Genomic DNA, 25,443 nt, shown 5'->3' with positions numbered 1-25,443 from the left:
GGTAGTGACCCCCATTTGAAAGCTAGACAGAGTTAGAAGAAAAAGGCAAATAACTATAAAAAACAACTAAAGACCAATTGAAACATTGCTTAGAATTAGACATTCTATAACCTACTAAAAGTTAACATAAAGGTGAACCACCCCTTTAATGCATGCCTAGACTTCTCTCCCAGCTGAGTGACTGCCTACACATTACTATTTACACAACAGCTGTGTATAAACAGACTGAAAGCAAAGCCTAAATGTGTACAAAAAGTAGAATATCAATAAAGAACAGAACAAAGGAATCCAACGCAACATGCAATAAGCTGAGGGCCTCAGGCAAATGATGTATATCGGGTGCATTGCCATGTGCACTGGGGTTGTAGAACAGGGAACACTCGGGAGAAATACTCGGGAGAACACTCGGGAGAAACACTCGGGGGAAGACTCGGGAGAACACCTGGGATAAACACTCGGGAGAACATTTGGGGGAACACTTGGGAGAACACCTGGGATAAACACTAGTTAGAAACACTGGGGAGAAACACTGGGGAGAAACACTGGGGAGAAACACTGGGGAGAACGTTTGGGGGAACACTTGGGAGAACACCTGGAATAAACACTAGCTAGAAACACTCGGGATAATCATTTGGGGGAACACTTGGGAGAACACCTGGGATAAACACCTGAGAGAAACACCTGAGAGAAACACTTGGGGGAACACTCGGGAGAACACTCAGTATAAACACTCGGGGGAAGACTCGGGAGAAAACCTGGGATAAACACCTGGGAGAAACACTCGGGATAAACACTCGGGAGAACATTTGGAGGAACACTCGGGAGAACACCTGGAATAAACACTAGCTAGAAACACTCGGTATAAACATTTGGGGGAACACTTGGGAGAAACATTTGGGGGAACACTTGGGAGAACACCTGGGATAAACAATCGGGATAAACACCTGGGAGAAACACTCAGGAGAAATATTCGGGGGAACACCTAGGAGAAAACCCTGGGAGAAACACTAGGGATAAACATGGGAGAAATACTTGAGATAAACACTCGTGGTAAGACTCAGGAGAACACCTGAGAGAAACACTCGGAAGAAACACTCGGGGGCCACAGGAGGACTCCCCCCTTCTGCGTCAGCATCAAACCCAAACACCCAACAGGAGCCTTTGTTTGACTCTAATCCCAAAGCCTGGTTAAACATGTTGGAACTCCCTTGCTGCACACATTTCACAATACACACACAATACACACACTATACACACAATACTCAGGAAAACTATGCAGCAACCCTCCTGCCAGAAATAGAATTAAAAAGATTATTTAAATAGGAAACAATACAGCAGGATATTATTTTTCCTGTAGGCATTTACTGGAAGGCCCTTGGTCTATATTTGGCTACGACTCAAGCAATCCCAGTTTATTAATGGCTGGATAAGCATGCTGGGAACTGTAGTTCGGCTTAAAGGGATAGGACAAAGCTTTAGTTCTACATCCCTTTCAGGTCATTGATAGAATGTTACTGATTTGTAAAGCTTTTCCAGGATGGGGAAGCAATTATCCCTTGCACTCTTCACTTCCTGCTGTGTTGTAGCAATGATGAGCTTCCATTGAAGCCACAGAGCAGCCACTGCTGTTACCTACCAACTAGAACTACAACTCTCAGCTTGTCGGCTACTATATTTGTATTGCTCTGCAAACACATTACCAGCGCAGGAAACCCATCCCCGTTTCCAAGGCAGCGGGTGCGTTAGTAAATTTGGATCTTGCCTTTCACCCAAACACTGGCTAATTAGTCGTAACACGCAGGTGATGTGCCTCGCGAGGGCAGCGCTGGAGAAGAAGCCCAGATCTGTGTGTGTAACGCAAGTGCCTGGGGCCGCAAAGTCAATGGCAAACATTCACTAAGCTTTCATGTAAGACACATACAAACAGTCAGAACTCAATTCCTATCTGCCCCCCATTTTCTCCCACCCTGCGCCTGGTGCTGGGGCTCCGCTCTGCCCGACATTTACATACAACACAGCTTTTACATTAAAGGGAAAGTACATCTCCAGAATAAAATGTCAGTCCATCAGTTAATAAAGCAAATCTGAAACAGATCATTAGCCACTAGTCTACGTCTCAGAAACTGACGCAACTACTCTATGGGGACGTTTACCATTAAAGGAGAAGTAAAGGCTAATACGAAGTAAGCTTTATCAGAAAGGTCTATATAAATACACCAGTAAACCCTCAAAGTAATGCTGCTCTGAGTCCTCTGTCAAAAGAAACACCACATTTCTTTCCTTCTATTGTGTACTCATAGGCTTCTGTATCAGACTTCCTGTTTTCATCTTAAACCTCCAGGGCTAGGGATTGAGCATGCTCAGTTTGTTCCTCTCTCTCTCTCCCTCCTCCCCTCTCTGCTGTAATCTGAGCCCAGAGCTATGAGTGAGCAGGGAGAGACTAAGGCAGGAAGTGATGTCACACCAAGCTAATATGGCAGCTGCTATCCTATTGAGCTTTTTGGTAAAGCATTCTTCAGAATAAATAGTGTTATAGCTTGCACTATTGTGGCTAATCTATTGGCAATAAAATGCCTCCATAGCTTTCCTTCTCCTTTAACATGGCCAGACTTATTTGTGAAGCTCACTCAGACTCTTAGCTGCTTACATATGCGACTCCTTTCCAGAGCGGCCATTGTCACACACTCAGGCTGGCTACAAACTTCCTTTTCATTCCCATAGCCCCCCTAATGTGTTATATCACCCTTTTTAGCCTAACATTCTAGAAGTGTGATATCATCTCATTAGGAAAATAACCAGCCATGCAGATCTATGAATACAGTTCTAGAGCTGTAGAAAGTAGAAGTCCCAGGCTTTTAATGAAATTACTTTTTTGTTGAACAGCTGGTGGTTTAAGTGGCCAACGTTTCTTACCTGTATGAGACAAAACACTGTATATGAAATGTATAATAGGGAGGTGCTATAGCACATGTACAGTAGAGAGAGAAGCGAGTGATCTCCCCGAGACCATCAGCTCTGGGCTATGCAGCATAACATAATTAGAGAGATCTCTGATTGGCACTCGCAATACCAGGCAGTTTTCTCCAGAACTAGACAGACCAACGTACTGGTTTCCAGGACTTGCGAGGATTCATGTATTGTGACTCACCGGATAAACATTTGATTCCAGCCAGGAGATCTGCCAGTATCAGGTAACAGTGACACATGATATACTGTGCCAAGCCAGGTACGTGGGAGGGGGGGGAAGAACAAAAGCAAAACCAGAAGCCCTGGCATGAAATGGGTACTGTGATGCCCTCAGATCAACACCGAAACCTCTCTCAATCAATCAGGAGGCTCAATAGCAACTGCCATTTTATAACAACAGCATTCCAGGAATATAAGCTGCTCCGAAATGCCATTTTCACCCAGAACCTACAAATAAACCACTTCTTGTTAATAAATATCCTGTGTTACAGAAGGCATTTCACGCTATAGGTCTGTAGAGAGCAATGAATGGCACGGACCTCTATTTTTTACATTTTTTATTTAAAAACAAATCAGTTAATAGTGTTGCTCCAGCAGATTTCTGCACTGAAATCTCTTTTTCAAAAGAGCAAAGTGGTTTTTTTTATATTTAATTTTGAAATCTGAGGGGCTAGACATATTGTCAGTTTCCCAGCTGCCCCAAGTCATGTGACTTGTGCTCTGATAAACTTCAGTCACTCTTTACTGCAAGTTGGAGTGATATCACCCCCACCCTTTCCCCCCAGCAGCCTAACAACAGAACAATGGGAAGGTAACCAGATAGCAGCTCCCTAACACAAGATAACAGCTGCCTGGTAGATATAAGAACAGCACTCAATAGTAAAATCCAGGTCCCACTGCGACACATTCAGTTACATTGAGTAGGAGAAACAACAGCCTGCCAGAAAGCAGTTCCATCCTAGAGTGCTGGCTCTTTCTGAAAGCACGTGACCAGGCAAAATGACCTGAGATGCCCCTACACACCAAATATTATAACTAAAAAAATACACTTGCTGGTTCAGGAATGAAATTTTATATTGTAGAGTGGATTTTTTGCAGTTAAACAGGGTAATTTAAAAATAAAAACTACACCATAAAAATCATGACAGAATCCCTTTAAGGAGGCCATACACAAGTAGACATCAGTTGTAAACCCGGACAAGTTAGCGCCCTAATGGCCCACATATGGGCTGAAAATGATGCCTAATCTAGACTAGTAGTTCAGTTATTGATTGGACTGGGTAAAAAAAGATCACGTCATTTGTACTTAGTGAGCTCACTTTCCTGTGGACATTGTATGTGATTTTATAGCTCCAGGGACAATTTCGACTATTCTGCTGCTACTACGAAAGCAATGACCAAGGAGATGATGCCCTTCCTTTTATGTTTCAGGGTTAAATAAATTCTAGATTCTTTACTGCCCGGCCTTTATTGCTGTGACACTCGAGTGAGAGCTGAACTTCCTCTTATAAAAAGAAGTTTTGGTTGTTAAAGTTAAAGGCAGTCGACGGGAGCTATTTGCTGAAGCACTTCTGAAGCACCTTGATTTACAGCAGAAATGCCCCTGCCTGGTTCACATACAAAATATGAAACCATTTAAAGGGGACCAGTCACCCTAAAAAATAATTCCAAATACCGTTTTATGATGCTAAGTCAAGCAAAATAAACTTCACTTACAATAACTAAATAATTTTAATCTTGTTTTTTAGTCTTGGAATTCCCAATCACTTGATATAGGCAGCAGCCATTTTGTGGACACAGTTATTAAGACAAGCTTTAGATCATGCCAAAATCTTGTTTATGCACCAAAATGGGGCACCTGATGCCCATGCACTGGCTACACAATTAAATGTTGGAGATGGAGGGGAAATGTAAGGAACGCAGTGACATCTATAAATTGCATAATAGAAAGTGAAAGTAATTGACTGCCCCGCCTTTATGCCCAAGGAATAGAGGAGTGGCAGACAATCTATGATTGACAGCAGAGAGTTTTAAATAAGATTATAACCAGTATGGTTGTTAATAAAAAAAAAAAAGAATTTGGGTTTCATGATTCATTTTAAAAGGACTTTCATTATACAGATTTTCAGGTGTGGGTGACGGGTCCCCTTTAATCACACCGCTAGTTGCGCCCGCTCACTGAAGCATTTCCAGCGGACGTTGCCATAAACATGAACTCACCTGTTAGTATGATACCCACAAACATCCAGGCGCACAGGAAGATGTTACCAGCTTGTGGGTTGTAGTCTGTTGTCAGTTTCGCTTGGGCTAATGTGAATAAAATCCCAAATATCTGAAAGGAGAATAGGAAGAAAAAAAAACAAAACACTGTGTTTAATCTTTAAAAGAAAAATATTCCAATTGACAATAGGTTGTTAAAATACAATGGGATGTTTTGAAATGGTTTCACACCAATAGAGTGCGACACAGTTGCTATCCCTGCACTAGCACACAAATTGCACGAAAGCACTAATAATCATGTGACCTGATTATGTCTCTCTTCAAGCTACACACAATCATATCCACATTCATCTCCACGTGGGGTCATATGGAAATTATACCTTCATTTAAGTTTTGTATTGAAAAGTGTCTTTTCCTTTACAAGAAAGACCCTGTTTTAAAGGAGAATTAACCCCCCCCCCCCCATTACTCCTGGAAGCTAAGAGGGGCGGGTTAATTCTCCTTTAAAGGAGAACTAATGCCTAACTAAAGAAGTAGCTAGAAATGTTGTACATGATGTTTTGTGCGTCTGTACCAGCCCAAGGCAACCACAGCCCTTTAGCAGTAAAGATCTGTGTCTCCAAAGATGCCCCAGTAGCTCCCCATCTTCTTTTTCTGCTGATTCACTGCACATGCTCTGTGCTGCTGTCACTTACTGAGCTTAGGGACCCACTCACAATATACAGTACACATAGAATAGAAATGTCACAATATAAGGCTGATTAGTAATTAATACAGATAATTACTACATGGCAGCACAGAAACCAGTGCAATTAGCATCAGAATTTAATAATCAGCAAACCTGTAGCATCAGCTTATATTACAGCCAGGGAAGCTCATTTTTTGCTGGATAATTAGTGACGAGCCCTAAGCTTAGCTTCTCAACAGCCAATCAGAGCCCACTGAGCATGTGAGTGTCACAGACACTTTCCAAGATGGTGACCCCCTGTGACAAGTTTGAAGTCCTGGATCATTGCTGCTATCGACAAGCTGAAACTTTAGACTCGTGCAATATGTTCAATATATAAAATATGGCATTTTTAGCCACATTAATTGTTAGGATTTAGTTCTCCTTTAAGGGTCAGGGCACATGCTCAGATTCGGGGAGATTAGTTGCCCGGCGACAAATCGCCTGTTCTTTGGGGCGACTTATCTCCCCAAACTGCCTCCTGTTGGCTAGAATGTAAATCGCCAGCTGAATGGCATTTGAATTGCTTTTTTTCCCCGAAGTTGCTTCACGAGGAAACTTCGGACGACTTCATAAAAGAAAGAGCTACGAGTGCCATCCCGCCGGCGATTTACATTCTAGCCGGCTGGAGGTAGTTTGGGGAGAATAGTCGCCCAAAGAAGAGGAGATGTGTTGAATCTCCCCAAATCTGAGCGTGTGCCCTGACCCTAAATAGTGATTCCCCTTGGATGCTGATTGTATGAGGCTGAGATATAAAGGACTAGGAGCACCAGGCCCTGACTGGCAATCTGTGTATTCTTGCAAATGTCTGATGCAATAGTCACTATTTATTGGCCTGGTGGGAACTGTTTGGGCCTCTGCTCAGGCCTATTTTAAATCTCAGTCCAGATCTGAGGTGCGTTGATGAATGTGGGACAAGAGAGATGATTATTTAACGTTGGGTTGACAGTTCAGTCACTTACCTGGGCAGAGGCATTAAGAAGCCCTGATGAGGTCCCTTCTGATTCCGGGTATGTTATCTCAACAGCAAACTCAAAACCAAGTGGGAGATAACCGGTCATAAAGAACCTGCAAACGTAAGGATAAACGGGGCTAGTTATACATAAACTGCTTAGCTCAGTCCTACTTCTTCTAACTAACTGCGTGTTCTGGAAGGGATGTGTAGATTTGTATAAACCTTATGGATATTTCAATACATTTTGGAAGCAGAGAACCAAGCCTGGTTAGGGTTAGAGACGGGTTAAAGGAGCCAAAACGCCCATCATGTGCAAAACACGCAACATAAAGCTTTCTGAAAATAGAAGGTATTTACTTGCCTCGTGCCATTTATTTATAGCACTGCCTTAACACCAAAAATGAAAGTTTAAAGGAATACTGCTGTGGGAAAAAATGTTTTTTTTTCCCAAAAGGCATCAGTCAATAGTGCTGCTCAGCAGAATTTTGCACCGAAATCTGTCTCTCAAAAGAGCAAACAGATTTTTTTATATTTCATTTTGAAATCTGACATGGGGCTAGACATATTGTCAGTTTCCCAGGTACCCCCAGTCATGTGACTTTGCTGCTGTACTGCAAGTTGGAGTGATATCACCCCTCCCCCCCTCCTAGCAGCCTAACAACAGAACAATGGGAAGGTAACCAGATAGCAGATCCCTAACACGAGATAACAGCTGTCTGGTAGATCTGAGAACAGCACTCAATAGTAAAATCCAGGTCCCACTGAGACACATTCAGTTACATTGAGTAGGAAAAACAACAGCCTGCCAGAAAGCAGTTCCATCCTAAAGTGCTGGCTCTCTCTGAAATCACATGACCAGGCAAAATGACCTGAGATGCACCTACACACCAATATTACAACTAAATACACTTGCTGGTTCAGGAATGAAATTTTATATTGTAGAGTGAATTATTTGCAGTGTAAACAGTGTCATTTAGAAATAAAAATTACATCATAAAAATCATGATAGAATCCCTTTAACTCTCACATAAGATATTATGGGCGGAGACATGCAAGTCACGCCTTTATGTCCCTTCAGCCAACTATGTATCCAGAACCTCTGGCAGAACCCCCGAATCCTTTGCGAAAGATTTGGCCGAATACCGAACTGAATCCTAATTTGCACATGCAAATAAGGGGTGGGAAGGGGAAAACATTTTTTACTTCCTTGTTTTAAGGCAAAAAGTCAAGTGATTTCCCTCTCTGCCCCTAATTTGCATATGCATATTCGGAGAAGGATTCGGACAAATTCTGCTGAAAAAGGCCGAATACCGAACCGAATCCTGGATTCAGTGCATCCCTAAAAAATTAGTAAGTATGCTTTGAAAAAAAGACACCAACACATATTAAACTTTAAAATCGTTAAGTCTTTATTAAGGAATAACTTACCGAAACTCTGCTTGCTCTCCTCTTCAGAAAAGGCGATCAACGATCCATCGTGCAGCGATCCATTTCTCCTCCCTGCCTTCCTTATAGGAGATAGCCACGGAGGAGAAATCAAGCGCTGCACGACGGATCGTCGCCCTGTCGCCTTTTCTGAAGAGGAGCGCAAGTGGAATTTCGGTAAGTTATTTCTTAATAAAGACTTGATGATTTTAAATTTAAATATGTGTTGGAGTCTTTTTTCGTAGCATACTAACTAATTTTTTTTTTTAGAAAATGTTTGCTGTAACTGGTCCTTTAATACATTTTTGCAAGCAGTATAACTGTAATTACTGCTACAGAGACAGAAGCAAAGGCACCTGCTGAGACAGAATAATATAAGAAAGCTGAGCCTGGGGAGCAGAAGATGCTAGTGCAATGCTTCCTAACGAGTCTATTGGCTGCAAGCAATAGGAACCTGGATCTCGCACTACCTTATTAATTACTTCAGTGCAGGTCCGGACTGAGAATTAAAATAGGCCCTGGCATTTCAGGTACACATAGGCCCAATCAGCATACACAGAGGCCCAAGCAGACCCACCAGCCCACTAAATACTGACTTTCTATGGCACCTTATAGCAGCCCCTCTGGCATTTGCCAGAACCCACAGATTGCCAGTCCGGGCCTACTTCAGTGCTGTCTGGTGCACAATGGGGTAGAGGTCTGGCAACCCCAAATCCAATATCTAGAAACAAATGATCCAAAGGCACACAGAGCTGATGCAAGCACGGAACACCTTGCACTTTTAATGCGGAAGGGCAGGGCAACATTTCAGGGTCACGCTCCTTTGTCAAGCCGTCTATTGGCTGTAATACATGTGGGCTGGGTGTATGAGAACTATAAAAAGTGAAAGAAAGAGCCGGAAAGAATTGCCCTGAGCCGCTTACCTGGGTTAAAACACAATCATTTCTCTAGCCAGCCAAGGTGATTTCCCAGCAGAATGACCTTTTATTAATTGTGCTCTGCAGCCCTTTATTTACAGTGTGTGGAGAGTCAGTCCCAGTCACTCTCAATGACAAGACCCAAGGAGCTTACCCAAGAACTCCGCCGGTCACAAACACCACAATGAGGTTCCCAAGGTCCAGCGTGAAGGTGAAAACCAACATTCCAACGAATGACAGAATGTAAACAATCAGCGTTGTTTGTCTACAAGAGGAATGGGGAGAAAGACACTGCCGTTATATAGCCTGCAAACATAATATATATGTCCTATTATATATCCTGCAAACATAATATATATGTCCTGTTATATATCCTGCAAACATAATATATATGTCCTATTATATATCCTGCAAACATAATATATATGTCCTGTCATATATCCTGCAAAAATAATATTAATATGTCCTGTTATATATCCTGCAAAAATAATATTAATATGTCCTGCTGCTAAATATTCTATAAGCTGCAAACCATTATATATAGACATTATTGCATGTGCTACAAAACATATACAGGTTTGGGAACCGTTATCCGGAAACCCGTTATCCAGAAAGTTCCAAAGCAACTTTGGGCGACTATTGAAAACGCATCACCGCTGCTGCATTAGCGCAGGCGACTTTTCTTTATAGCCTATGGGGAAAACGCTGAGGCAGTTTGGGGAGATAGTCGCTCAAAAGACGAGGCTATTAGTCGCCAGGCGACAAAATCTCCCCGCATCTCCTCGTGTGGCCTTACCGTTAGGGTGTAACCCCCCAAAGGATGTATTCGACCTGTTAATCAAAAACTGACTCCACCTACTGCATGAAGAGAGAATAAAGGAAACAAGTTGCTGAGAGGTGGAGAGTGAAGAGTAACTTCATTATTGCATAAATGGTACAGAATTTTTAATTGATTGTATTTAGAGAGCCTCTTATTTCAGCAAGATGAAGCTTATATTAAATTTTCATTTTTCCGATAGACACCCTTTAAATCAAATGTAAAAATGTTTTTCAGCTTTACAGCCGTGACTTGCTGCAGCAAATTTGGACTGGTCCCTATGTCTGATACTTCCCAGACAAGGCTGTACTCAGAAGTAACATTCTTTCTCATACGACATGTACACAAGCTCCATGAAAGGATCCGCAGCCGCCATGTTTACTCACTTGTACGTTTTGGAATAATCCAACCACAGACCACAAATAATGGAGCCAACCATTCCTGCCAGCACAAGCGTCAGACCGATCCTCCCGGCATTCACTTCTTCACCCTGAGAAAGGCAAAAGGTAAACCTTGTCATAGGATACATGGCCAGGCGGATATGTTTAAGCAACAGTAACAGCAAAGAATGAAAGTGTTGACTGCTGTGTAGCAATGGTGGAAATAGAAAAAAAGTCTATATGGCAAAGGTTAAATAGTGGATAACAGATAACACCATTATGTTCTACAGAGCTTATCTGCTATCTGCTGTGTAACCTGAGCCTTTTCTCATTTGAATGGCTGCCCCCATTGCTACACAGCAGCTTGTTTATATAAACTATAGTAGTACTTATCTGTTATCTACTGTGTATCCTGTGCTTGAATGGCTGCCCCCATGGCTACACAGCAGCTTGTTTATATAAACTATAGTAGTACTTATCTGTTATCTACCGTGTATCCTGTGCTTGAATGACTGCCCCATGGCTACACAGCAGCTTGTTTATATAAACTATAGTAGTACTTATCTGTTATCTACGGTGTATCCTGTGCTTGAATGGCTGCCCCCATGGCTACACAGCAGCTTGTTTATATAAACTATAGTAGTACTTATCTGTTATCTACTGTGTATCCTGTGCTTGAATGGCTGCCCCCATGGCTACACAGCAGCTTGTTTATATAAACTATAGTAGTACTTATCTGTTATCTACTGTGTATCCTGTGCTTGAATGACTGCCCCATGGCTACACAGCAGCTTGTTTATATAAACTATAGTAGTACTTATCTGTTATCTACGGTGTATCCTGTGCTTGAATGGCTGCCCCCATGGCTACACAGCAGCTTGTTTATATAAACTATAGTAGTACTTATCTGTTATCTACTGTGTATCCTGTGCTTGAATGGCTGCCCCCATGGCTACACAGCAGCTTGTTTATATAAACTATAGTAGTATTTATCTGTTATCTACTGTGTATCCTGTGCTTGAATGGCTGCCCCCCATGGCTACACAGCAGCTTGTTTATATAAACTATAGTAGTACTTATCTGTTATCTACTGTGTATCCTGTGCTTGAATGGCTGCCCCCATGGCTACACAGCAGCTTGTTTATATAAACTATGGTAGTGTTTCTGAAGCAAACATACCAGTTTTACCAGTGCAGGGTAACATTACATTATATTTTCCTTACACTTTCATTTTTTGTTGTTACTGTTCCTTTAACACCGTTACTGAACTTTACAGGTCCCGAATGTGTGTCTGTACTGGAAAAATTCTTACATAACGGTCGCAACTACATTTTTCTACTTTTAATGATCCACTGCTGTGTCTAGAATAGTATTATGGGAACTGATATACGGTACTACAAGAACGTGTGGACTTTCCCCCTTTTCATACTAAATAATGCAGGAAATATTCTGACTCAATATGCAAATGTTGCCTATAAAGAGTATTCAGGCTAAATCTGTGTTCCCTTCCAAGCACAGCCGGCATGAAGCAGATGCAGTTCAACGGGGTCAGTCAGCTCTACCCCACCCAGGGTCACTGACCCACCCTACGACTGTTTCATTACAATTTAACATTAAAGGGATAAAATCATCCCCAATGTGCCTTTTTTATTTATTAATATATTTATTTTGTGTCCCTAATTTACCCAACACAATACTCCTGCGCATACAGCAAATATATTCAATTACTCATTGTTAATAATGAAACATTTTAGCTTTATGAAGGAAAAATAATAAACCCCCACTCTCCAACCACCAACCAATTCTTAGGGGCAGATTTATCAAAGGTCGAGGTGAATTTTGAATGAAAAAAAATTTGAATTTCAAGCTAGGGGAACACTTCAACACTTCACTTCAACTAGGGAATAGTCCAAATTCGATCCAAATTTGAAGAGATTTATCAAGGGTCGAATTTCGAATTGAAAAACCTTCGAAATTCTAATTCAAAAAGATCAACCGAAATTAAGCCGAAGTTTTTTTTGGTCAAATAGGTCCGTCTTCGATCGAATAGGTCCATATTCGGCTGAATTTGAATTGTACGAATCCAAGGAATAGCACATTTGATTCAAAGTTTTTCTCCAAAAAAACTTCGATTTTTCAAAGTCCACCAATTGACTCCAAATAAGTTCTAGTAGGACCCCCATAGGTTAAAACAGAAATTTGGCAGGTTTTAGATAGTGAATGGTAGAAGTCGAATTTTTAAAGGGACAGTACATGATACATTTTGAATTTCGAGTTTTCAAATTCGAATCGGATTTGGACTATTCCCTAGTCGAAGTACACGAAAAATAGCTCGAAATTCGAATTATATTTCATTTGAATATTTACTTTGACCCTTGATAAATCTGCCCCTATGTCTCAACAGTAGTGATGTGCGGGCCGACCCGAAACCCGCAGGATCGGGCCGACTCCAGCACAAATTCTACGGGTCACGACCTAGTACTGCCAGCTTACGGCATCTGAATTTATAGACTTCCACCTGCCGGCGCCTTTTTTGTGATGTCACTGCGGGGCAGGCGTGGGTCTATAAAAAGAGGGCAGAAGTGGGCCCGGGCCGGGTTCAGTTCGGGAGGGGAAGGGTTAGGGTCGGGTGCGGGTCGAGAAATTTTAAACCTGCACTACTCAACAGCAACAAAGGCTTTAATTGCTCTGAAATTACTGTAAAGGGGTGGTTCACCTTTAAGTTAATTGTTAGTATGTTATAGACTGACCAATTTCTAAGCCACTTTTTAATTGGTCTTCATTATTGATATTTTTTAAATTATTTGCCTTCTACTTCTGATTCTGTGCAGCGTTCATATGGGGGTCACTGACTCAATCTACAAACCCTCTGTAAGGCTACACATTTATAATTATTTTTACTTTTTATTAATCATCTTTCTATTCAGGCCTCTATTATTCATATTCCAGTCGCTTATTCAAATCAATGCATGGTTGCTAGGGTAATTTGGACCTTAGCAACAGAAAGCTGAAATTGCAAATGGTATAAAAAGCTAAATAACTCAAAAACCACAAATAATAAAGAATGACAACCAATTGCAACTTTTCTCAGAATATCTCTCTCTACATTATAAAAAGGGTCAGGGCACACAGGCAGATTTAGGGAGATTAGTCACCCGGCGACAAATGTCCTCTTCTTCGGCGAATAATCTCCCTGAACTGCCTCCCCACCGGCTAAATCGCCGGCAGGATGGCACTCAGCTAGATTCGTTTTCTAAAGTTGCCCGAAGTTTCCTCATGAGGCAACTTCGAGCGACTTTGGAAAACGAATCGCCATCCTGCTGGCAATTTACATTATAGCCGGCGTGAAGGCAGTTTGGGGAGATTAGTCGTCCCGAGGAAGAGGAGATTTGTCGCCGGGTGACTAATCTCCCTGAATCTGCCTGTGTGCCCTGACCCTAAAAGTTAACTCGAAGGTGAACAACTCCTTTAAGGGCCCCATTTCCTGCAATACTGATCATTAAAGTGATTTTGTCCCAATACCAGACCTCTCTCCATTCATTCAATGCAACTCAATCTAGAGAATACTTTGTATACTTCTGACTTGGTCTATGGCAAACCCCACCAAGAAAGCAAGTGTTTGGGAATCCCTTGTGTTCATCTCTAGGTTCATCGCTTTTACTCACCGCATAATGAAACGTAATCATTTGGTTTAGCAGCGTAGATACAGAATAGAAGGATCCAGTCATGATACCTGGAACGAGAGAACGGGTTGGTTTGTATACAGGGAACAATGTTCTATAAACACAGCACAGGAGAATAAAGCTCCTATCTTTCCATTCGCTATATGCAGTTTTGAAGCATGGCTGCAGCTTCAGGATCCCTGGCAGAGCAGTCTGGATTCCAGTGAGCATACTCCTGATTGACACCAATGGGAGCCTAAAATCGGACGTGATACAATCAAGGGTGAAAGGCACCAAGCCTGGTTGCACAATTCTGCCCTAAACTCAAGAATTAAGATTAAAGAGGAACTGTCGCTAAAATGCGAATTTAATATTAGCTTCAGCATACTGAAATAAGAAACTTTCTAAATACAATCAATTAAATATTCTGCATTGTTTCCGAAATAATCAACTATCCCTCTCTCAGCATCTGTTTCTCTTCGTTCTGTCTTCATGCAGCAGTTGGGTGTCAGATATTAATTGACAGTTAGATCCAATATATCTTATAGGGGGGCTCCTTTTGCCTAGCAGATATATTAGAGCTCACTTAAATAACTGATTCCAGTACCGGTATAGGATCCCTTATGCGGAAACCTGATATCCAGAAAGCTCCGAATTACGGAATGCCTGTCTCCCATAGACTCCATTTTATCCAAATAATCCAAATTTTTAAAAATTATTTCCTTTTTCTCTGTAATAATAAAACCGTAGCTTGTACTTGATCCCAACTAAGATATAATTAATCCTTAATGGAAGCAAAACCAGCCTATTGGATTTATTTAATGTTTAAATGAATTTCTATTAGACATAAGGCATGAAGACCCAAATTACAGAAATATCCGTTATCCGGAAAACCCCAGGTCCCGAGCATTCAGGTCCCATACCTGTACAAACAAAATAACTGCCTTTTGCACAAATCCTGCATGTAGAGAGACATGATGTCTGGTGAGTTTAATAGAGTGAGCTCTAATACATCTTCTAGGCAAAAAGAGCCTCCCTATAAGATATATTGGATCTAACTGTCAATGAATATCTGACACCCAAATGCTGCATGAAGACAGAATGAAGAGAAACAGATGCTGAGAGAGGAATAGTGAAGATAAACTTGATTATTTCAGAAACAATGCAGAATATTTAATTGATTGCATTTAGAAAGTTTTTTTATTTCAGTACAATGAAGCTTATATTAAATTTTCATTTTCGCAATAGTTCCCCTTTAATTCCTAGGGATGCAGTTTTTGCGACAAATAGAAAAGCCATTCTGTTAAGGTGTACACAGTGATACTGGTGTAAGGTGTGTTAATGGGTGTGCCAGGTGAAGGGAAGTGTTTACACAAGGCGTGGTGAGCCTGGGGCATTCTTGCAGTTACTGACAAATCAGAGAGACAACTCGAGAATTATCTTCTTTTAGGAACAAATTGAACGTCTAAAACTCAAACGAATATTACCGACCCAAAAAACTCCAATTGAATTAGAATAAAATCAAATCGAGTTTTTTCTCCGAAACAAACTTGAATGTCAGGAAGGCAATTAACATCTTCGATTGGATCTCTGGACCTCTGCCATTGACTTCTACATGAACTCGGCAGGTTTTAGGTGGCGAATAGTCGAATTCGAGTTGTTCCCATGGTCAAGGTATGATACATCTCAAATTCGAAATTGGGATTATTCCCAACTCAAATTTGTGGGTTTTGACCAAAAACTCCAACTCGAAAATTCTAATTTGAATTTAGAATTCGAATCTTAAAGGAAACTACACCCCCCGAACAATGTAGGTCTCTATAAAAAGATATTGCATAAAACAGCTCAAATGTAAAATCCTTCTTCATGTAAATAAACCATTTTTATAATAATATACTTTTTTAGTAGTATGTGCCATTGGGTAATCATAAATAGAAAATTGCCATTTTAAAAAAATAAGGGCCGCCCCCTGGGATCGTAGGATTCATGGTGCACACAAACAAACCATACATGTTAGGTCACATGAGCCAATTAACAGACAGAGTTGTGTCATTTGCTTCAACACTTCTTCCTGTTACAGTTAGAGCTGCAGTATTTCTGGTCAGGTGATCTCTTCCTGTTACAGTTAGAGCTGCAGTATTTTTGGTCAGGTGATCTCTTCCTGTTACAGTTAGAGCTGCAGTATTTCTGGTCAGGTGATCTCTTCCTGTTACAGTTAAAGCTGCAGTATTTCTGGTCAGGTGATCTCTTCCTGTTACATTTAGAGCTGCAGTATTTCTGGTCAGGTGATCTCTTCCTGTTACAGTTAGAGCTGCAGTATTACTGGTCAGGTGATCTCTTCCTGTTACAGTTAGAGCTGCAGTTTTTCTGGTCAGGTGATCTCTTCCTGTTACATTTAGAGCTGCAGTATTTCTGGTCAGGTGATCTCTGAGGCAGCACACAGACCATCATGAAATGGTGGTTCAAGGCAAGAGATGTAAAAGGGCAATATTTACTTAAATATATTGTATATACCAGATTGGGAAGATTCTTTAATATGCCAATTAATTTGCTATAAACTATCTTTTGCTTAAATATTCATTTTGGGGGTAAAGTTTTCCTTTAATACATCTGCCCCATGGTGTATTCTCCACTGACAGAGAAGCACCCAAAGCCAACTCTAAAGTCTGCCCTGGAAACTGCCTACCCATTACCCACTGACATGAATGGCTGATGTGATGGTGCATTGTAGGGTTACCCCTTCCTATTCATTAGCTAAACCCATACAAACGTACTGTATATAGAGTCACAGCAAGGAGCAGGAACATTTCATAAAATAAACAAACCTGTAACGCGAAACAGCTTTTCCCCATTAGCTTTAGGGGAGGATCCCTCCAACTTACCGTAGCTAATGAGCAGGAGAACAAATGGAACGTTCCTGAAGAGGTTCACTATGGAAGTCTTGTAAGAATAATCTTCCGGAGCCTCGTTTTGTAGAACGGCTTGAGACTGGCTTGGAGGGATCTTTGGCTTCTCCTTGAAAACTGCAACGGATAAACATGGGATTAGAGTTTTCCTTATTAAATCAAGCTCTTAGCAATCACTGGGTGATGTTCTCTATGCAGCAGTTCCTTGTCGGGGACAGAACAATGACAGGGAATGACAGGCAATAACTCAAGGCCACAGCAAGAAAGGCGTTCGTTAAACTGCAGCCATTGCTTTCATGTAACTGCAATAAACAGTGCGTCAGAGACTGACTTATATATTCAAATATCCATAAAGAACAAGCAAAGATCATCTCTATGGTAGCGTTACACTGGGTATATATGAGGCCAACAAAATCAGTGGCGATCAAGCTGATCCCTCCATTGTGTCCTGATGCCAACAACAAGATCACAAGTAGGACCTATGTCTGACTACAGTGTTGGACTGGGGGAGAAAGGGCCCACCAGAAAACCCGAGATAAGGGCCCACCCCCAAGGGCCCCCTCCAGCACACCACCAAAACCACCTACCCTCCAGTGCTGTAGCATCTCACTTCCCCCATGTTCCTCTACTAAACTAAATTGCCGGTTCATGTAACTGAACTCTGGGACCCAAAAGAACCAGACGGTGGGGCCCAGAAGGACCAGACGGTGGTGCCCAGAAGGACCAGACGATGGGGCCCAGAAGGACCAGACGGTGGGGCCCAGAAGGACCAGACGGTGGGGCCCAAAAGGACCAGACGGTGGGGCCCAAAAGGACCAATCGGTGGGGCCCAAAAGGACCAGACGGTGGGGCCCAAAAGGACCAGACGGTGGGGCCCAGAAGGACCAGACCGTGGGGCCCAGAAGGACCAGACCGTGGGGCCCAGAAGGACAAGACCGTGGGGCCCAGAAGGACCAGACCGTGGGGCCCAGAAGGACCAGACCGTGGGCCCAAAAGAACCAGTCCGTGAGGCCCAAAAGGACCAGACCGTGGGGCACAAAAGGAAAAAGGACCAGACCCTGGGGCCAAAAAGGACCAGGGCCTACCGTGTTTACTCCTGGTTTCCCGGCAGGCCAGTCCGACTTTGAAAGAGTATAATGCACTGGCACGTTCTTGTTTTTTTACTGAAAAAGTCTCCTTTAACAATTTTAGAAGCAGTGAGAACACCATTACCTATTGCCTACTTGTAACACAAGCCAAATCCAGTGAAATTCTGGTGCTTATATAGAGGTTAATAGTAATTAAGAAAATAGCATGTTTCAGGAAGTGCAACCTCTGGAAGTCACTTAGAATCCAAACAGATATGCGTGTTAATAAAACTAAAACTTTCTTCTTTTTTTCTTCTATTTTGTATGATTTGGGGAAAAAAAAAAATATAAATATATATATATGCGCAATGGAGCAAGAAAAGATCACAGCAAATAGCTACCGAAGTACAGAAAAAGTCAGTGACTGGAGGGAAAGTTGAGAGAGCGCCTAAAACGTTATCATTTATGAACATAATTCATTCCATTCGATAAACCTTTCTTATTGCATAATAATGAAGTTACTAACAACTACCTTGCACAACTTGTTGATAGGATCTGTGCCAGGGTCACTGCCCCGGGAAACCTGATTTTATTATCACTTAGAAAAAAAGGCAAAATATATATTCCAAAACTACAAAAACTATGACCACTTGCAAAGCTGTTTCCATTCCATTTAAAGTATTTTATGCATAACACTGCTGTACAGATGTATCTCATACACATACTATTTAGTGGCAGATATTCCAGATTCCTTAACAGGAACAGTTCAAATTACCCCAGGGGGGTAGAATTTTGTTGCATGGCCTGCTTTTCAGTAAAGGGGTTGTTTACCATTCACTTAAAGGGGTTGTTCACCTCTAAATTAACTTTTAATATGATCATGAGACAATTTACAGTTGGTTTTCATTTTTGATTACCTGTGTTTTTTTTAGCTTTTTATTCAGCAGCTCTCCAGTTTGCAATTTCTGCCATCTGGTTGCTACGGTCCAAATTACCCTAGCAACCACGCACAGATTTGAATATGGAGAATAAGAGAGAGTCTGAATAGAAAGAGGAGTGATTAAAAGTATCAGTAACAATATATTTGTAGCTTTACAGAGCATTTGTTTTAGAAGCAATGAGTTCTATATATATATATATATATATATATATATATATATATATATATATATATATATATATATATATATATATATATATATATATATAAAAAATAGGATGACGATTTCCTGAGAGTCGAAACGCGTCATAACTATGGAGTACTCTCTCTAAGGACATTACATAAATATTGGTGAGCACCCGGCCACTGACGGATGGTATGGAGAGTGCTGATAAGACTATAAATATATATATATATCTATATATATATATAAATATATATATATATATATATATATATATATATATATATATATATATATATATATATATATATATATATATATGAGAAAAAATGAATACCAATTGAAAAGTTGCTTGCCCATTCTCATTCTATAATATACTAACATACTTTAAAAGGTTTCCTATCAGCAACCTGCTTCTTACTATAGGAACATTGAAACAATCTGTGCTGAAGTTGACAGTAAGAATGACTCTGTTCCTACGTGTTGCCAATACCCCGCAGTGTAATCAGCTGTAATACCCAATACACATCACACCCCGCGGTCACTGGTGTTTACACTGGATGTGTAACTGATAGAATTGCTGGCAGGCCTCACACACACACTTGCTCAACACTTGCTGCATGGAACTATCCAGCTATTCTACTTGGAACATTATCCAATTCCCCCTCCTGTCCCGAAATCCACTTAGACCAGAGCAGGATGGTTAATCCTTAGAGAGATGAATGAGCAGGTTTCTAAGTGATGGATTAGTACAATGCGGACATATGGCTCCACAACGCATAGGATTGTATATGGAACACTACATGCCGTTGTTTAATCTTCCCTTAATTTTCTGGACACCATAATGGTTTTCTAATTGGTTGTCTTGGCCAAATTAGATGTGGGCTCTGGAGTGGGGTGAATTACTGGTGCCTGGAATCCATCCCAATAACAATTCATCCCTTAGTAAGCTTGTTAAAGGGGTTGATCACCTTTAAATTAACTTTTAGTATGTAGAGAGGGATATTCTGAGACAATTTGCAATTGTTTTTTTTTTTTATTATTTGTGGTTTTTGAGTTATTTAGCTTTTTATTCAGCAGCTCTCCAGTTTGCACTTTCAGCAATCTGGTTGCTAGGGTCCGAATTACCCAAGCAACCATGCACTGATTTGAATAAGAGACTGGAATAGGCAAGGGACTGAATAGAAAGAGGAGTAATAAAAAGTAGCAATAACAATACATTTGTAGCCTTACAGAGCATTTGTTTTTAGATGGGGTCAGTGAGCCCCATTTGATTGCTGGAAAGAGTCAGAAGAAGAAGGCAAGTAATGAAAAAACTATTAGAAAAAATAAATAAGGAAAACCAATTGAAAAGTTTCTTTGAATTGGCTATTCTATAACATACTAAACATGAACTACCCCTTTAATGAGATGCTGAACAGGTGCATGACCCCATACACAGGTCTTCAATCTGCCTCTTTGGACATAAATGGACCAAAATGCCAACGAACGTCTACCTTTTTACTGGTTTGTTAAGCATTGGCACAGCCAGCGCGGAACAGAAATGGGGTGAGTCATATTATATCTGGGGGTAATAGTGCTTAGACTTTAACTGCTGGTTCTCCCTCGTGAACTGGGATGTGTTTCTATTTGACCTTCAGTGACTTGCCCAAAGGAATTCTTTGCACAAGTTATTTTCACTAGTGTTTGTATTTCACCACCTTGTGTGTATTAGTGGTATTTGAAAAGTTCAAGTCCGAGAGTGCAGAACAAAATGAGTTTAGTGCTCCTTGAAGGCAACATAAGAGGTTTCCTAGAAGAGTTATAAGTTGCATTTCTTCTCTCATGCCCACTTGTCCTATCAGTGTTTTCCAAGCTGAAAAGTGGGAGGTTTGGTCTGAATGTGTCAGACGTCTCAGAGCATGGGCTGCTCCGGGGCGTTTAAACGGCAAAACCTGAGCATACATTATTTAGTGAATAAAGTAACCCCTATTATAAAATATAAGGATATTATAAGTTACCGAGGAGTTCCATGACCATATAATACAGGTCAAGGAACTCCAAGGTGACTTCTTATAGCCTCATATTTTGCAACAGGGGGTACTTTATTTATTATAATACTGGATGTGTAACAGAACAGAACACTACTTCCTGCTTTTCAGCTCTCTAACTCTGAGTTAGTCAGTGACTATAAGTGGGGCCACATGGGACATAACTGTTCAGTGAGTTTGCAATTAATCCTCAGCATTCAGATCAGATTCAGAAGCAACAGTTGTGTCCCATGTGCCCCCCCCTCAAGTCACTGATGGGTTACTACCTGGTAACCAATCAGTGGAAAGCAAGAGAGCTACAAAGCAGGAAGTAGTTTTCTGGCTATTATGTTAGATATCCAGTCAGTCCAGCCTTTATACATTACATTTTTGGCTAACTAACTATATTACAAACATTTTTTTATTTTACCCAGTTTTTATTTTTACACTGAACTGTTCCTTTAAGACACTTACACCCAAAGAGAGGTGTTGCAATGGGCGGTCTCTAGAGGACAGTGGGCGGTCTCTAGAGGACAGACTGGCCACTCACCTGCTATAGTCAATATGAAGAGCAACGTGGAGACGACGGCTGTACCATAGAACATAATACTGATGTTGTGCCCAGTGAGTTCCACATCATTGTCGACCTTTGGGACCAGGACAGGAGGTAGAAGAAATCCAATAGCGGTTCCAAGCTGTAAAACACACGTTAGACAGGGTTAGTGGAGGGGGTTAAAGAGCATGTTCCTTTCCATTAAGATAGAGGCTGAGTGGAATGATGACATTTTATTGCTGAAGCCGTGATTCTATAAGAGCAGCTATGGCAGCAATATCATTATCATAAGAGTACGTGCGGCTCAATAGGTTTCATGGGAGTATCAATAAGCTTCCAGCCCACACAAGGAGGTGCCTTACATACAGGATAACACTGCTTAGCAAATATGGGCAGTGGAAGGGAGGATTGTGGGAGTTGCTGTGCAATAACTGCTTGAAGGTCCTAAGCTAAGACCCAAGTAGCCATGCATGCTGCTCTCCGGGCATTGGCCACTAGTCATCATGGGACAATACTGGTGCCTACAAGTACAGGCTGCATTATTATAGGGGAAGAAAAGTCATTTTAACTGGGGGGTGCCAAAAGTTAGGCACCCCAACTGGTTATATTCCCTTATCTGACACCACAGGCCGATGCTTCGATCAGTCGAAAACTGCACCAACACGGGGGGTTATTCCAGTGAGCACCACGGAGCGATCCTCTTCCTGCTTCTTCTTTACTCAAATTTCCTGGCAGACGCATGCACAATAGAACGAAACATCGGCTTTTTCGTTGTAGTTCAGCGTTTTGCTATACTGAGCATGTGCAATCACGAGAAAAAAGAAGCTCCGTGGTGGTCAATGGAAGAACCCCAGGCCGGTACAGTTTTCGGCTGATAGGAGCACCGGCCCGAGGTATCAGGTATGCACCCAATCCCCTATTTGGGCCGAATACCGAACCAAATCCTAATCTGCATATGCAAATTAGAGTAAGCAAAGGAAAAAGTGGAAAATAATATGTTTTACTTCCTTGTTTTATGACAAAAAGTCAAGTGATTTCCAGTCCGCCCCTAATTTACAAATGCAAATTAGGATTCAGATTCGGTTTCGGCCAAATCCGAATGCCACTGAAAAAGGCTGAACCCCGGATTAGGTGCATCCCTAAAGTAAATACAATCACTTGGGGTGCCTAACATTTGGCACCCCCAAGTGGCAGATGACTTTCCTGCTCCTTTAAAGAAGAAAGTTCAGGCCTGAAATGGGCTCAGAGGGATCAGTTCTCCCCATCAAGTGGATGTGCCAAAGTTAACAAAAAGCCAAGGGCAGCAGATCTATAAGGAGAAGCCCGTTGCTTTGGGCTACATGACTGAGGGGGGGTATCCATTTTGCCACCCTTTGAATAACTCAGGCTATAGCATTCATAATAGAATTTCTACGGCACCAAAAAATAACAAGACCAGGAAAGTGAGTTGCCTTCCAAGGGTAACGAAGCAAAACGAAGCAGCTATTGTTACGGCAGACTAAACCAAACTTTCCATAGACTTGTGAACGGAACGGGGGCAAACTTGAACTCTGTGCACTTTTTAGCATGCGGGTATTAGATAGGCAGGAACCCCCGTGCATTTTTACTATATAATCACACCCAGAAACTTAGCACATCTCCGTTATATCCCAGTCAATGGCTATTAGTTGGCCTATAGACTAATAGGTTACTTAGGGTGAACCTTGGGGTAATTGCTTGTTTGCAGAACTGTGATTGGGGTGCTTTGAAGACTGCCACAGGCAGCAGTACAGCAAATGTTAATAAATGTATACATTTAACCTTAATTTTACATCCCCTTATATTAGGTTTTCCCTAATTTATTTTGTGATCCCACCTATATATTATGTGTTATAAATTTCCCCGATGTTACATTTTCCCTGATTTTGACACCATTTTATTCTGGTCCCCTGAAAAATATAAAATTGGGGTTCTACTGTAATTCAGCGACAGCTAGAGAGCCACAGGCTGATCCAGAGAATGCAGATTTGTGCAGAGAATGGGATGCCCCCAGCACCGTGCATCGGCAGCCAGTCTGTAGCACAAGGCCTGAGCCAGTAAAGGAACTTGCCTGAGTAAATGCAGCAGCACCCTTGGCTTCTCCACTCTGTCTTTCATATTAAACCCTCTGCTTTTCAGATTAAACTCTCTGCTTTTCAAATTAAAGTCTCTGACAGCAGGAAGCACAGCCCCATGTTGTGCCTAACTTGCGGCTAGGGTGATATGAAATTTTACCGAGTCTCAGCCTACAGCAATAATGGAGATGTTGCCAAAAGAATCACTTCCTTATTGCAACACCGGCCATGCACACATTAGTTATATGGGTGCACCCTAACCCTCAGGCACCAACATTCAGGGAACAAGGTTATTTACAATTACTGTACCTACAGCACACCTTAAAAGCAATTAAATTAACTTTTACTATGCAGAGAGCGATATTCTGAGATACTTTGCAATTGGGTTTCATTTTTTATTATTTGTGGTTTTTGAAGTATTTAGCTTTTGATTCAGCAGCTCTCCAGTTTGCCGTTTCAGCAATCTGGTTGCTAGGGTACAAATTACCCTGGCAACCATGCATTGATATGAATAAGAGACTGGAATATGAATAGGAAAGGCCTGAATAGAAAGAGGTGTAATAAAATTTGCAATAACAATACATTTGTAGCCTTACAGAGCATTTTGTTTTTAGTTGAAAGCTGGAAGTAGTCTGAAGAAAAAGGCAAATAATTGAAAACCAATAACAAAGAAAAAATGAAGGGCAATTGAAAAGTTGCTTGGAATTAGCCATTCTATAACATAATAAAAGTTAAATTAAAGGTGGACCACCCCTTTAATTCAGACCAACATCCCAATAATGGCGTCATAAATGAAGTTTAGATGGTTAAAGGTGTCCCCAAAAGCAAAAAGCATAAGAGTAGTAACACAGCAACAGCAGGAGCCCATTGCTTGATATGCAATTTCGAAATCTTTCTCAGGGTTTGGAGAAGGCTAAAACAATTCACTGCAATGGCCACAGCTCACCGAACTGGCACTGGGGCATCAAGTTTATGGACTGGGGGACATGACCCCCAAATAAGGACAAGACACTGGTACATTTAACCAAAGCCTCAAGCACCTGATCCTGGACCAGGGAGGATGACAGCACCTAATCCATCTTGTATGCCCTGATGTACTATATATATACATTACACCTACTGTCATTTATAAAGATATTATAAGTCAACGAGGAGTCACGTAACTCTGAGGATCGACACATAGCAACGCGCTGTTTATATAGTGGATAATGTAAATCCTACTGTCATTTATAAAGATATTAGTCAGGTAACTCCGAGGATCGGCGATATAGAGAAATGAACAAACTGTAGATTATACTGAAAATATCCATGCAGTGTTATAAGCGAGTCCTTGGCGGACCCCCAGCCAACCCCAATGGCTTAGCTCGGCTACAGTAGGGCAGAATGGACATGTGTCAGGTCCCCCAAGATTAAAAAGCCCCCAACAGTATAATCTACTGTTAATTTCTCTATGGGACCAAACAGTAAATGATGTCCTTATAAACAGCACCGATCCTCAGAGTTACGTGACTCCTCATTGACTTATAATATCTTTATAAATGACAGTAGGGGGTACATTAGCCACTATATAAACAGCGCGTTGCTATGTGCTGATCCTAAGGGCAGAGACACGCTCAGATTC

The 25,443-nt window shown here is 41.4% G+C and overlaps 1 protein-coding gene across 1 annotated transcript in view; it reads right to left on the bottom strand.

The window, feature by feature from the left end:
- flvcr1.L (FLVCR heme transporter 1 L homeolog) overlaps window positions 1-25,443 on the bottom strand; it is a 34,691-nt gene that overhangs the window by 7,887 nt on the left and 1,361 nt on the right. The window contains exons 2-8 of the mRNA XM_018262585.2: window positions 21,727-21,871; window positions 16,953-17,093; window positions 14,074-14,141; window positions 10,415-10,518; window positions 9,366-9,476; window positions 6,877-6,982; window positions 5,188-5,299 (exon numbers count right to left, since the gene is read on the bottom strand). Coding sequence (XP_018118074.1) covers window positions 5,188-5,299; window positions 6,877-6,982; window positions 9,366-9,476; window positions 10,415-10,518; window positions 14,074-14,141; window positions 16,953-17,093; window positions 21,727-21,871 — 787 coding nt within the window. The remainder of the gene's footprint in view (window positions 1-5,187; window positions 5,300-6,876; window positions 6,983-9,365; window positions 9,477-10,414; window positions 10,519-14,073; window positions 14,142-16,952; window positions 17,094-21,726; window positions 21,872-25,443) is intronic.

The sequence above is a fragment of the Xenopus laevis genome, chromosome 5L (genome assembly GCF_017654675.1).
Source record: "Xenopus laevis strain J_2021 chromosome 5L, Xenopus_laevis_v10.1, whole genome shotgun sequence".
Classification (NCBI taxonomy): domain Eukaryota; kingdom Metazoa; phylum Chordata; class Amphibia; order Anura; family Pipidae; genus Xenopus; species Xenopus laevis.
Note: the sequence above shows the minus strand (reverse complement) of the source record. Positions and strands in the feature narration are given on the sequence as shown.